Genomic DNA, 13,147 nt, shown 5'->3' on the forward strand with positions numbered 1-13,147 from the left:
ATGCGTCCACGTACGGGATGCCATGGCGGGCACAAGGACCCCTTACGGGGAAATGCAAGAGAAAGGCGGGGGAGGTCGCCCGGATAGGAGAGAATAGGGAAGGACAGGGAAAGAGCGAAGAAGCCAGTCTGCGCAATCCCAGAGGAGGTGGGTTAGAAGGGAGAATGGGGGGGGCGAATGGTGGAGGGGGAGGTAGATGGCGAGTAAGGTAGAAAGTGAGAGTTGTAGCAACAATAAAGATAACCAAGTCGTTCAAGTCAGTTTCCAGCGATGGGTTGAGCCTCGCCCGCTCCTGCGACTTGGCCGTCTTGGCACTTTTCTCCCCCGATTGGGACTAGCGGGCCTCGTGCTCTTGTCCGCGTCTAGTCACGTGTATTCTAGCACGTGATATTATTGATGCCTGATCAATGGGGCGACAACAACAATGAGCGTACTCGTATTACATCACCGATCATCTGGACAGACAAACAGACAAACAGACAAACACGCAGGCACCGGAACACGGAGGAAGAAACACGGAAGATGCGGAGATTCCACTCATCCGCTCCCACAAACCTCCCGATGACGTCTTGAAGCAATTATCAATTCTCCCATTCATTTATTCGTTCACTGCCCTGTATCAAGCTCCATGATGTTGCGCTAGTCAGCCACAGTCGACTACTACTGCAGGAGATGCATCCATGTTGGTGATCATTTTTATAGAGCTTTAAAAAGCATGCTACTCCAGATCTACACCTCCGATGTCTGACTATCTCACCACACCACCCCCTGGATCTTCTTCCGTATTCGTTTTGGACCTTGGTCGGTTGGTCCCTGCACGAGCCAGCCTTAAAAACTGCGTGTTTTGTGTTGTCTCTAGTTTAGTCTGACTGAACCCCTCCCCCCTTCTGGTTCAACCTACTTGTCGTATGCCCATTACATGCGTGGCAAGAAGACCAGATCCACTTACGTACACTGCTGTCGCATAAGTTATATCAATCGCATTGATCCCCCTTCCCGCTCACACACTCTCTGTTCGATGTGAAGCTGTCTCATCCCCTTTTCTTTCGTTCTTGATTCCATTCGACCAACATGTCTTCCGCCATCCAGCCGGCGGATGGCTCCCCATTGTTACGGCCGCGTGTCATTGCGGCTGGAAAGAGACCGACAGATCCCACATCCGTTCCTTCTTTGGATAGCTTAGAGTCAAGGTAGCCAGTCATTCATCCCAAGTATGGTTCTCCGGAGACTAACAATCATTGACTTGCAGCGGCCACTCAACACCTGTCCCCGAAGATGCCCCGCCCTCACTCCATTCGATCTCGACCGCCAGAAAACAAGCTCGAGCCCGGACACGAATATTTTATACCATTGACTATGTGCCTCGAGTATCTCATTTCGACCCGAGGAGCGACTACCGGAACTTTCGCGGTTTCTACACCCTCTTTTGGATTGCATTGTTCATCATGGTCGTCACCACGGCACTTCGCAACATCAAGGATACTGGCTACCCGTTGAGAGTGAGGGTCTGGAGTCTGTTGTCGGAGAATGTGTGGTCTATGGGTATAAGTGACCTGGCCATGGTGGTCAGTAGTGCTGCGGTGCTACCCCTCCATCGCTTGATCAGAGCCGGCGGAAGCGCCCTGCGCTGGAAAGGGGCAGGCATAGCTCTACAAAGTATCTTCGAAGCCGCCTGGGCATGTCTGTGGATCAAGTAAGTCGCAAATGCCGCGAATTGTCTAGGCCAGGGTTTATTGAGCTAACAATGAGCTTTAGTTGGCCTTTCATGATGCGCTGGACCTGGACCGCGCAAGTATTCTTCACTCTCCATACCTTAACCATTTTGATGAAAGTACATTCATATGCCTTCTACAATGGCCATCTCAGTGAGACAGAGCGTCGCTTGTCCTCGCTCGATAAGCCGGGTTCTGTGTCAATGGAGGCTCCGGTGCCATATCCGGATGCCTCCCCTCGGCGACATGCTGCAACGCGGCGCCATAGTCAACATGCTCGGTCAGAATCAATTGCAGAGTTGCGCGAGGACCTAGCCACAGAGCTGACCTCTCCGATGGGCAATGTCACATATCCACAGAACCTTACGGTCCTCAACTATGTGGATTTCATCTTCTGTCCCACCCTGTGCTACGAGTTGGAATACCCGCGGAACAGTGACCGAGATTGGATCGAAATCGGCCTGAAGACTCTGGCAATCTTTGGGTGCATTTTCCTTCTGACGCTGACTAGTGAGGAGTTCATTCTTCCGGTCTTGAGTGAAGCCAACGTCCAGCTCCACACCGTGTCAAGTATGACCGAAAAGGCATTAATCATGGCGGAGACCATCAGCATGCTTCTCTTCCCTTTCATGATTACCTTCCTGCTTGTCTTCCTTGTAATCTTCGAATATGTGCTGGGGGCTTTCGCAGAGCTGACTTGTTTTGCCGACCGTCACTTCTACTCGGATTGGTGGAACTCATGCGACTGGTGCGTTGCTTCCCTTTCCCTTCTTCCCCTTCGAACACAGACTAGTGATTTGATTACAGGTGTGAACTATACTGACAGATGTTTTCGAATCTCAGGCTGGAATTCTCCAGGGAGTGGAACATCCCCGTGCACCACTTCCTCCGGCGCCATGTATACTTTCCCTCTCTCGCCAATTTCTCCAAGCCCGTGGCCATGTTCATCACCTTCCTTGTCAGCGCCATCGCTCACGAATTGGTCATGAGCTGTATCACCAAGAAGCTGCGTGGCTACGGCTTCCTCGCCATGATGCTGCAGCTGCCCATTGTTGCGGTCCAGCAGTCCAAGTATTTGAAGGGGAAAACCATTCTCAATGTACGTGCAGCCGAACCCCATCCCCCTCCCCACCTCAGAAATGAAAAGAACGCCATATTCTCACGCTTCAACCCGCTAATTTCCCATCAGAACTCCTTCTTCTGGCTCTCAATGATCCTCGGCTTGTCCATGGTAAGTCCCTCTTCTCTTTTAGCCACGCCGCAAAGAGACTCTGTCGAGTTGCAGTCCGACATTATTAAACAATCCTCCCAGATGTGCGCGCTCTACGTCCTCGTCTGAAGTCATGCGATACTACAACACCCAGACTCCCATCCGAATAGACTCAACCCTCCATCCACCCTGCGTTACATCCCGCACATATTTCGCCCATAATCCCCCGGCGCTATAACCCACACCACCCAATATATACCATATTATGTCCGATCTGATTCAGATAACCAGCTCCCTTACTTTTCTTTCATGTGTTAGCAATTGCCCCTTATATATGTTCTGCCACACTTATTGCATGAGTCGCTCACCCTCGTCCCCTTCAGCCCCGTTATATTCATGGATACAATTCAGGTTGCTTGTACAGCAGCAATTACGTCGGACTACCTGTCTGTTCACACACTCTACTCCTATCTTCATTTCTCGTTTCAAGTCCTGATCATGAACGAATGGGTTTGAACGAAAGGTCTAGAGGATTCCACCAAGCAATCATTATTTCTGTATGCGGATCTCTGTATAGTACAGCGTGGATAAGAGGTAGATGAGACATATGATAGATGTAAACCCTAGAGACGATTTCTAGGATTTTTGCCACCAACCTTACAAACTACACCCTAACCAGTCTTCATTACAAGCATGTCAATTGTCAGGAGAGAGCATTGCGATGAATCTATTTCCATTCTGTGCATCGATCTTATTGTCGTCTATACCAGATTGCTGGTAAAAAGTCCGAACCAGCATAAAAAAACCCTCAGTTCTGTGATCGCGATGACACCTGCAATACAAACAGCCCAGAAACAAACCAAATGGAACGTGACCAAGAGCTGATTTACCCCTTTCCAAAAAGAAAAGCATAAAACGATAAAAAAAAATCCAATCAACCAATGATGACTCCGAGGCCAAGACAAGACAATGGGGCTTTTCAGGACAAGCCTCAAGCCGAAATTGTATAGCTCTGCTGATGTAACAATCAAGAGGAGCTTCTAGAAGCATGGCAATAGCATAAAAGATGTTGGAAGGTGATCTACACCTTCTAGGCCAGCTCATTGAGTATATTTGGTCACGAGTGAAGTAGCCAGAATCAACGTAGCATGATGTGATGGTATCCTCCCCATAGCACACTTCTAAATATGCTCGATCGGCTCCTCAGGGAGAAGGATCAATCTCTCACGGCGGTCACGGGGAAGACACGCCTTGAGAGGGGGCCGGACAATGTCGTTGAAAAGGAACGTTCCGTAGACGAGCAAGGCGAACCCGGCCACTTGAAGCCACTTGAAGGTTTCCCAGCCCAGGGCTAGCGAGACGAGCCAGATGAAGAGAGTACGACAGGTGTCGATGGTACTACGAGAAGTAGCCGAAACGGTGCGAGTGACGGAGAGTCCGAAGAAGTTGTAGCCCCTACGATAGAGAGGTTGAGCGTCATCGAGGTTTGGGACTTTTGATGAGGGGAAAGCTTACCCGATGCTGATCATGATTAAGACGCTGGAAAGAGCAATCAACCGATTGTGAAGGATTTGACGCCAGCCTTCCTTTGCGTCGAAGTAGCCATAGCGGCCTGCCTCGGTCCGTCCGACAGCCAAGTACATAATGATGGAGCCGATGACAGTGACACTGAACCCAAAAATACCCTCCCAGCCGACGACCTGAAGAGGATCCATAGCATAATGCTCTAGAATCCATTCCTCGAGCACAAACTGCGAAGCGGTGAAAATCTGCGCGGCGGCGATGAGCAGCACACCAATGAGGGTTTGCACTGCTTCTGGGGTTTGCGCAGTGGCTTGCACTTCTCTGAGCGCATGCGCAACGACTGCGGCTGCATTCTCCTGCGACGAGTCATGGCCCTGGCTATCAGCGAAGAGGGCGCCTGCAAGGCCGACCAGCGCAACGCCAAGAACGACCACAAACAGTGCAGCCCAGTGATAAAGGTGAAGTTTCCGATGGAGGAAGATCACACTGAAGAGACCCACGAAGAGGACGAGGGCGCCTCGAGTCATTTGGTAGATACTAGCGGCGACAAACAGCAGCCCAACGTTCATCAAAGTGGTACCTGCGATGTCACAGCATGCCGGCGCTGCAAGGAGGAAGATCCGCCATCCTTGAAGACGAATACGTCCATCGAGTGATTCATTGGGCTTTGTGGGGTCGCGAGGATAGTCAGGGCCTCGGATCGTGTAATCCTCCTCCTCTTCATCAAGACTATCGTCGTGATGAACAGGATGATAGCCACCCGCGAGAAGTGGTGAGGAGTTGCTGGATAAGCGAGGGGCAACGTAGCGCTGATAGAGGTACGAAAACAATACGACAAGCCAACTACCCATCTCGCCGATGAACATTTGGATCCTGCCATGGAGGGACGATATGAGCATCGTGAATGAGTGGATAGAGAAGGAGAAAAAAGTGACATACGTCTGGATCACTGGCTGCTCGAAGGTGTGGCGGTACTTTGGGTCGGGAGAATCGCAATTCCGAACACATTGCATATCCTACCAGCCAGTGTCAACCACTATCGAAACCAAGATCAGCGGAAGCGTCGAACCTGATACTTGTTGAGTATAGTATTGCAAACGCCGGTCACGAGCATCATCGTGACCAAAAAGGGCACAGTGGCCTTGGTCGCCATGATTGCTGCTATAGCGGACAGCCGAGGAAGATTGGCAGTTTATTTCCGAGCGCGATAAGAAACCAAGGAAACCAAGGAGCGCAAGAGACCGGGTTGCATATGAATAGAAGGTATGGAAAAAATCCTGGAAGTTAATCTGGTGGGAATCAGTTTAGTCTATTGACAGTTCATCATGGGGGGGTGGGAGGAGGAAGAGGGGTGATGTAAAAGGGTAAAAGAAGAGGAAGAGACGAAACAAAGATGATGTGATGGATGGATGGGGGAGGCAAATGACATTGACTTTGGGTTTAGCTTGGCTTAGCTTATCGGCAGCTGATCTCCCTCTCTCCACATCACGGGATCCATCCTAAGATCCTTACTTAATCAGTCATCAATCTAGTTAGTTAAGTTAGCCAACTTAAATTAACTATCTAATCAGTTACCCAGTAACTGTAATTGCCTAACTACTTATCTGCAGTTTGTGTGATTAGACTAGTAACGAGTCAAGTTACTGTGAATGACAATAGTTATACGGTATCGACTTAAGTTAACCAAGGTCCTCATCCTCAGGACCACCTCCAACGCGAACTACTACATATACTAAGATTGATAAAATGCGGTCATGTCCAAAAACTGTGGTTTGTTATAATAGCATAAGCATGCTCGCTGCTAATCTCAAGAATTCCCCCTCCCCTCAAAAACTTAAGGACACCTCGCTGTCGGGGCGAAAAGACTCTTCTTTCCCCCCCCCCCCCCCAATTGCTCCTCGCAACGCCATGGCTAAGCAAAATGATGGCAAAATGTAGATCGAAGGAAGAACTCAGCCCATCATCCCAATGACAATTACCCTGGCTCCGGTTAATGTACATCCAGCCTGCATTATTCATGCAGCAGAAACTTAGGAACCATCACGCCATTCGCCTGCTCGAATCATTAACTGCGCTCATGATATAACAGAAAAGGTGAACCGTATCACATGGCGATGATTGCGATTCCACTGTCATCAACATTCATGCCTGCCTCTTTACGGTCAATCATATCCCAATCGATCTCCTCGAACGGGTCGTTCACTAAAAGGCCATCCTCAAATCGGCCCGGAAGATTGACCCAATCCACAGGTATCCAGTTCTCGTCCACGATCTCGCCAACTTTGCCATTAGTTTCGGCACTCTTTGGCAGATCGTTGTCCTTAGGTGTCTGTGTGATAAGACCAGTCTCAACGGAGTCTGGAGTATCCTCGGCTTGAGAATTGGTGAACATCTCAGGATTGAGAAACTCGTCCATCGCTCCAAATCCTAGGCCGGCATCGTCCCCAAGATCCAGGAATGTGTCCTGGATGGTTTCGAGGGAAAGGGCACTGTTTGCCCATGGATCGACCGTCGTCACGTCCATTGATGGTGGTGCGGGTTCCAGTGGCTTGACCGCTTCTTTCTTGTCGTCCTTGCTAGTTGTCGGCTTGAGAGGAGATGAAGTAGACACTTTAGCTGAAGAGGTACGAGGAGTTAGTTGCAGATTCGAGGCGGGAGAACTAGGCTTGGGTCCCAATTGGCTGGGAGCACGGCCCATGGGCGTTGCACCAGTAGAAACTGGCGTACCTCCAACCTTGGTGTCATTTCTCGTGGAAGAGAATGCGGCAACAGACTTGCCAGGGGCGTGTGAGGTGTCCTTACTGCTTTGAAGTCCTTCTTGTTCTTCCTCTTTGACAAGGGCGGTACGGAAACTCTCGACGGCAAATTCCAACGGATTTTCGATGGGCTCTTCGACTTTGTGGCATTCTTCGACGTGACTGTCCAGCGCACTTTGAGTGGCAAAACCAAGGTGATGATTCTGGCAATCGGGAACGCTGCACTTGAAAGCGCCACTCAAAGGTGCGCCAGCCATCTTCATTTCTGCGCCTGTTGGCTTATTCGCTGGGGCCTTGGGCACTGCACTCCCCAGCACAGGCGTAGCACCAGCGTGGGACTGCTTTCTCTTCTTCGGAGGGGGCAGCTTCAACTGCTCTGGAGGTATGCTGCCAGGCCCATAAGCGTGCGGAACACCCTGAGGCGATGGTGCACCAAATGGCGCTTGCGGAATACCAGCAGGCCCCGAGGCGGTCTGGCTGGACGCTCGACGAGCCCGCTGAAGAGCCTCTTCCTGTTGCTGTAATTGGTGCAAGTTTGTCGCGTTCAGTGCAGGCATATTATTTGGGAGATTTCCCGGTGCCATGGGTGCACCTTGCGGAGCATTAGGGCGCTGACCGGGTACCTGGTTTTGCTGCTGATTTACCCGCGCAATCATATGGTGGAATAATTTCTTGATGTAATTCGTAGTGCCTGCGAGGTATTCAGGTGTGATAGTGAATTGATCCGTCAGTGTCCAGTCCGATCCGGATTTGAATTGTCTCATTAATTGAATCCGCTGTGAATGCCCGTTAGCTCAATGGGAATGCGGGGCGACAAGCGACAAAGACCTACCATCGCAAGTAGACTTCGGACATTACGCTCCTGGCCCGGGATTTTGGCGATGAACTGGACAAGCGCATCCATCCTACCCAAATAGTCTGTCGAATCGCGCAGCTGCTGTGACATGGTTGCCTTTTGCTCTGGTGTGATGGGGACTGGTTCTGCAGGCGGCGCAGTCCTAGCAATTTCCTCGTACATCATGCCGATTCTCTCTGGTAAGTGGTTCCATGAATCTTCAGCGGCCGTCCTGGTAATGGATCCACGGCCCTGTGCCTGTTGCCTCCGCAGATGTAGCTCCAGCTGGGCGCGTTGCTGAGGTGTCATCGCTGCTAGTTGTTCGCGCGTGAAGGGCATATTGGGTCTATTTGGAACGGGAGCAGGTCCGCCTTGTGAAGGTGCAGGTTGATTGGGTTTTTGTACAGGCGTAGCTTGAGCTTCCATCGACTCCTCGTTGGGAAGCTTCCTTTTCGGTGCCTGCTTCGTAGCAGATGCCTTGTTTCCTTTTCCGGAAGGTGCAGCCTGGGCCTTGGGGGGGACATTCTGCTGATTTTGTTGCGCGGTCGGTTGTGACGGTTGGGACTCTAACTTGACTTGGGGGACGGTGGGGTGGACGGTGACAGGGGGCTGCGACGCTGTCGGAGGCTGCTGATTTTGTTGAGCAGCAGCCATGGCCCGAGCTTGTGCTAGTATCGTCTTCTGTCTGTTTTTATGGAGCAGATCGCGGAGGTTCTCGTCACTCAGATGCTGAACTTGTCGACCAAGGCGCTGCCTGGCCAACTGGATATCCTGTGGGGTGATCGGACGCATGACAGGCATATTGATAGGCGGTTGTTGCTGGCCGGAAGTAAATTGATTGTTCATGAAAGGCTGCGATTGTCCCTGGAACTGTGTTGGCATCCAAGGGCCTTGGCCATGCTGCTCGGCGCTACGGTTGCCTTCTTTGGCCTGAGTCAGAATCTGGGCAAGGTGTAGTTTCTGCAATGCCACTAGTTTCTGTATGTCGACACCCCCAAGCAGTTGAGGATTCGAAGATGCCAGCTCTTTCAGTTGACCCCAAGTTTTGATATGCGTCGGAACAGGTGACGAGATGTTGGGATTGTTGTTCAGAATCGCGGGTGGAAAATGTACACGATCCATTTCTTTGGTTTGTTCAGGTGACATCTCGATGCCTACACTATGCTGGCGAAGAAGCTGCCGCTTGTACATATCGTGTTGACGCTGTTGCTGTTGCTGCTGAACCGACCCCTGTTGTCCCGGCAGCATATGGTTGGGGATTTGAACGCCGTTCATGTTCGCGATTTGCTGTTGCAAATTGAGAGGCGCGCGAATGCCCTGGCCATTGCCCATCTGGCCGTTCAACATCTGCTGACCTTGGCCTTGTTGCCCAAAACCCTGCTGCATTGGCATGGACTGTTGGCGACTTTGCCTTAGCATCTGATTGTTCGCAATCGCCCGTTGCTGGATATAATTCAACTGTTCTGTACTCATTTGGCTTAAATGCTCTTGGACCGCTGGAGGAAGGCCGGGCGGTATTTGAGGCCGTTGCATTGCTGGCTGTCCGCCCATAGCTTGGACATTAGCCTGTTGCTGTCCCATGCCGGGAGCGCGAGACGGAGGCCGGACCTGTGCAGCTACCTGTGCGGGCGACATTTGACCCGGGGCCATGGGACGGTTCAGCATGGACATTGCGGGACTTTGTGCCATCTGATGTTGCATCTGGGAGCCGACTTGTCCACCTTGAGTCATTGCGAGTTGCGCTCTTTGAGCTGCGTTAATGCGTGCCTGCTGAGGAGGGGTATCAGTTTGTAGTTGAGATGTCTGTTGAGGCCTTCCTTGAGAAACATTCTGCGCGTTCTGTGTATGTTGCGCGAGAAACTGAGGGCTGATACCGGCCTGGGCGTTCGGGCCGAGCTGAGAGTTCATCGGGAACATATTTGAGCCTGTGTTGATCGGCAAGGAACTAGCGGGAACCACAAGCTGGCCTGCTTCCTGGGAGCGCAACCCCTCCGCTTGCTGCCCTTGAATGTTGTCAATACTACCCATGAACGACGGCTCAGGATTTGGCTGGTTTCCCATGGGGAATGTCGAGTTGCGTTGTAAATTCATCAACATTTGTCGCTGCTGTGGGTTCATAGTTTCTGCCAGCATTGCTGCCCCATTGGGGTCAACACCAGCACCCTGGTTACGAGCCAATTCCATTCGGTTTCGCTTGAACCGTCGAAGCTGGGTCAGAGCCTGCGAGCGGAAGAAATAAGTCAACGGATCCATCTTCTTCTTCACGAGATACTGGCGCTGCTCCTGCGACATGTTCTGCAGGTTTAGCTTGATCTTTTCCAGATCCTCTTGGGGAGTCTTTGAAATTATTTGGCTTGCAACACGACAGACTTGCTCATATTCCTGAGCGGAAAGAGTTTGCAATTCATCGTTGTAGGGGAACCCAACGGCTGGTCTTTGTTGGGCTCTTTGCTGCATGATGTTCTGTTGTTGTTGCTGTTGTTGCGATTGCTGCTGTTGTTGCGGCTGTTGCGGTTGCGGGCGATGTTGCATTCCACCTTGCTGACCCAGATCACCAAGACTCATCGACATCTGTTGTTGCCCAGGCATTGGAGAGGCCTGCATAGGGTGGTTCATTTGTGCAGGAAACCCTGCCTGTCCGACCCCAGGCATCCCTGTTGTCGGGCCCTGGGGCATCATCCCATTCTGCATTACAGCAGCTTGTCGGGCGCGAGTATCGCGAATATGAACCAGCTTCTCATTGCAGTTTCTTTCGTACTCGGTCTAGAACTGTCAGCCCAGGAAAGCGAAGGGGTAAATAGGAACGATGCACACCTTCTCTCTTGCATCTTTGAAGGCTTTTTGTTCGAAAGCCAACGCCGCCTGAGCGGCACTGTTCGTGTCAATGCGGGGTTGTATCAGACGGAGTGATGTAATCCTGGTGTCGAGAGTGTTAGGTCGAAGGACTACGTCAAGTCGAACTGGTTACACGAAACTCAAGCCACAGAAAGCGGTCAAGAGCACGTGTGAGGATGCAACGGCCACTTACATTTGATAGACTTTCATTGCCCGATCTCTGACCTGGACTTCTGCCCGCCATCCTGAATACGGGCCCTGAGACTGCAGCAGTTGCCCGACCTGAGACAAGATTATTTGGCTATTGTTACCGCCATTCATGCCTCCACCCGCATTGGGGAGATTTGTCGAATTCATGTCAACAACCCCCTCAATGGGGATCGAGGAGCAGTCCGCGCAAGCCTTCCGTTGACGTCAGCATTCGCTGGCCCAAATGCCAAGCGCTACTCTTTGCGACAAGATTTCCTGGGCCCAAGAACAGATTTGATCGCACTTCGAGTGTCTCGGTAAAGAGCTAATGCGTGAGGCTGAGCCGTGGGAGGGGCCTGGGCAGTGGAGAGGGACAGCAAGAGATACGATTCACGTTCCGAGGGTGCTTCGCGATAAGGGCGAGGTCGATAGCGTTATGAGCTTCGCTCTTGTGTCCGGAGTTTGTGCTCAAAATGAAGGGAAAGCGAATGGCAGACACTAAATCGTAGGATGCGAGGGAACACGGAGGACCAACACAGCAGGGAAAACAAGGCGTTCGGGCACCAGTGGTGTGTTCAAGGTGGTGTTGCTGGCAGGCGCCCGGGTAGTGGCTTGGAGGGGGGAAAGGGTGGGCTAGGCAGGATTATACTGGATGTATGTTGGATCAGTGACAGGGATGTTTGGTTTATTGCACCGCTTAGTTCGCAAGATCGTTCGGGGTGACAAGGTATGGAGCTTCCCGGAGCCACGAAAGACGGAGAAGATAAGGAAGAAATAAAGTCGAAATTAGGAGCCTAGGTGCAAGAGCAGCACATGTCAGTGAATGTACGAGGGCAAAGCATGCTCTGGAAGCACACTTCGCAGCCAAAAAAAAAAAAAAAGAAAAAAGAAAAGAAACAAAAGAAAAAAACAAAGCGAGCATTCACTCGTAGTCGAATCCGGTGTTCTGGTAAAGCGATGGGATGCAGAAGTGCGCAAAAAAGCCGAACGGTCGGCAGCAGAGGGGCGCTAGGATTAACTGAGCAGTAGGAGGGGATCTTCAGCTCACCCGATAATAGCTTCTCCGATCTGGCGGAGAAGGGTCAAGGTTGGCTAGAAACGTACCGAATGGAAGAGGGAAAGGTAAAAAGAACGAAAAGCAAGAAAGGAACAGTAAGGAAAAGGGCCAGAAAGAGAGAGAGAGAGGGAGAGAGGAAGAGGGAGAGGGAGAGTCAAAATGCGGCGATCGATCACGAAACGAGGAAACAGAGTCTAGGTGGGTTGGGTGGGTAGGTAGGCAAATTGGGGAGGGGGAGAGGGAGGGGGGGGTGTAGGAGGATCTACCAAGAAGAGGAAAGCTGGACAGGAAAAAGGGAAACAAGGAAAAGAAATTGTTAAAAGGACGTAATCAACACCCAATATAAGGGCAAGGCAACACAGGGGAGATGGCAGAGAAGTTGAAGATCTCGTGCGCGAGGGGAGAGAGACAGAGACAGAGAGAGAGAGAGAGAGAGAGTCAGAGGAGAGAGAGAGAGAAAGAGAAAGAGAAAGAGAAAGAGAAAGAGGGAAAGAATGAGAAAGTGGTGGTGAGGAAAAGAGAGGGACTTCTTTTGAGGTCAGTCAATTAATCAATCAATCAATCCATCAATCCATCCGTCAGTCATTTTAGTTCCTACTTCCTAGTAATAGGTAACTTCCAAAGTAAAGTAGGTAATAGTTAGTTAGTAGTTTTGAGGTTAAGACTAAAGGTAAAAGGTACACCCTAGGTATTAGGTAGTCTAACAGAAAAAGAAGTTCAGGCTGGGGTGGTGGTGGTGGTGGTGGAAGTAAAGTGGGTTCTGGGTGGCCGTGGCCGTGACCGTGATGGATAGATGGATGGCTGTGATGGCCGTGATGGTAATACACCTAAAATCATTCAGAGATTCAGAGGAATTAAGTGGTGGCCTGAGGCGCCAGACCCAAAGCGATGAGTGGTTGGTTTAGTTACTGGTAGTAGTATTTAGTGGGTTCCAGTGGGCGACTAAACTACTCTCAGCCGGTAGGTAAGGTACTCTAGACCTCGACCCCCCCCCGTTCCCGTGCCCAGAAGGACCACTTGGGGATCTGC

The 13,147-nt window shown here is 51.1% G+C and overlaps 3 protein-coding genes across 3 annotated transcripts; 1 reads left to right on the forward strand and 2 right to left on the reverse strand.

Moving 5' to 3' along the window:
- Positions 1-822: 822 nt before the first annotated feature.
- On the forward strand, positions 823-3,335 carry BP01DRAFT_165715 (putative sterol o-acyltransferase (APE2)). Its single transcript, XM_025570737.1, has 6 exons — positions 823-1,190; positions 1,250-1,693; positions 1,756-2,460; positions 2,556-2,811; positions 2,902-2,943; positions 3,025-3,335. The coding sequence occupies exons 1-6, from the start codon at positions 1,072-1,074 to the stop codon at positions 3,049-3,051; spliced, it is 1,593 nt and encodes a 530-aa protein (XP_025427455.1). The 5' UTR covers positions 823-1,071; the 3' UTR covers positions 3,052-3,335.
- Positions 3,336-3,617: 282 nt separating this feature from the next.
- BP01DRAFT_426272 (putative nucleotide-sugar transporter) lies at positions 3,618-5,646 on the reverse strand. The gene is made up of 3 exons (XM_025579785.1): positions 5,516-5,646; positions 4,438-5,462; positions 3,618-4,377 (listed from the first exon to the last, which is right to left on the reverse strand). Exons 1-3 carry the CDS (start codon positions 5,597-5,599, stop codon positions 4,104-4,106), a joined length of 1,383 nt encoding a protein of 460 aa, XP_025427456.1. The 5' UTR covers positions 5,600-5,646; the 3' UTR covers positions 3,618-4,103.
- Positions 5,647-6,550: 904 nt separating this feature from the next.
- Positions 6,551-11,193, reverse strand: BP01DRAFT_305629 (uncharacterized protein; the record flags this gene model as incomplete). The annotated part of the gene is made up of 4 exons (XM_025572202.1): positions 6,551-7,978; positions 8,035-10,800; positions 10,852-10,954; positions 11,066-11,193. The coding sequence occupies 4 exons, from the start codon at positions 11,191-11,193 to the stop codon at positions 6,551-6,553; spliced, it is 4,425 nt and encodes a 1,474-aa protein (XP_025427457.1).
- Between the last annotated feature and the right edge of the window lie 1,954 nt (positions 11,194-13,147).

This window comes from Aspergillus saccharolyticus (assembly GCF_003184585.1).
Source record: "Aspergillus saccharolyticus JOP 1030-1 unplaced genomic scaffold BP01scaffold_46, whole genome shotgun sequence".
Lineage (NCBI taxonomy): Eukaryota > Fungi > Ascomycota > Eurotiomycetes > Eurotiales > Aspergillaceae > Aspergillus > Aspergillus saccharolyticus.

What these genes read in the sequence shown, in the direction of transcription:
- BP01DRAFT_165715 (XM_025570737.1), top strand. Translation starts at nt 1,072, where the DNA reads ATGTCTTCCGCCATCCAGCCGGCGGATGGCTCCCCATTGTTACGGCCG. An exon ending in TGGTGGAACTCATGCGACTG is followed by an intron (nt 2,461 to 2,555) that starts GTGCGTTGCTTC and finishes TTCGAATCTCAG; the next exon opens with GCTGGAATTCTCCAGGGAGT. An exon ending in TGATCCTCGGCTTGTCCATG is followed by an intron (nt 2,944 to 3,024) that starts GTAAGTCCCTCT and finishes CAATCCTCCCAG; the next exon opens with ATGTGCGCGCTCTACGTCCT.
- BP01DRAFT_426272 (XM_025579785.1), bottom strand. Translation starts at nt 5,599, where the DNA reads ATGGCGACCAAGGCCACTGTGCCCTTTTTGGTCACGATGATGCTCGTG. An exon ending in CTATACTCAACAAGTATCAG is followed by an intron (nt 5,463 to 5,515) that starts GTTCGACGCTTC and finishes ACTGGCTGGTAG; the next exon opens with GATATGCAATGTGTTCGGAA. An exon ending in TTAATCATGATCAGCATCGG is followed by an intron (nt 4,378 to 4,437) that starts GTAAGCTTTCCC and finishes TCTCTATCGTAG; the next exon opens with GGGCTACAACTTCTTCGGAC.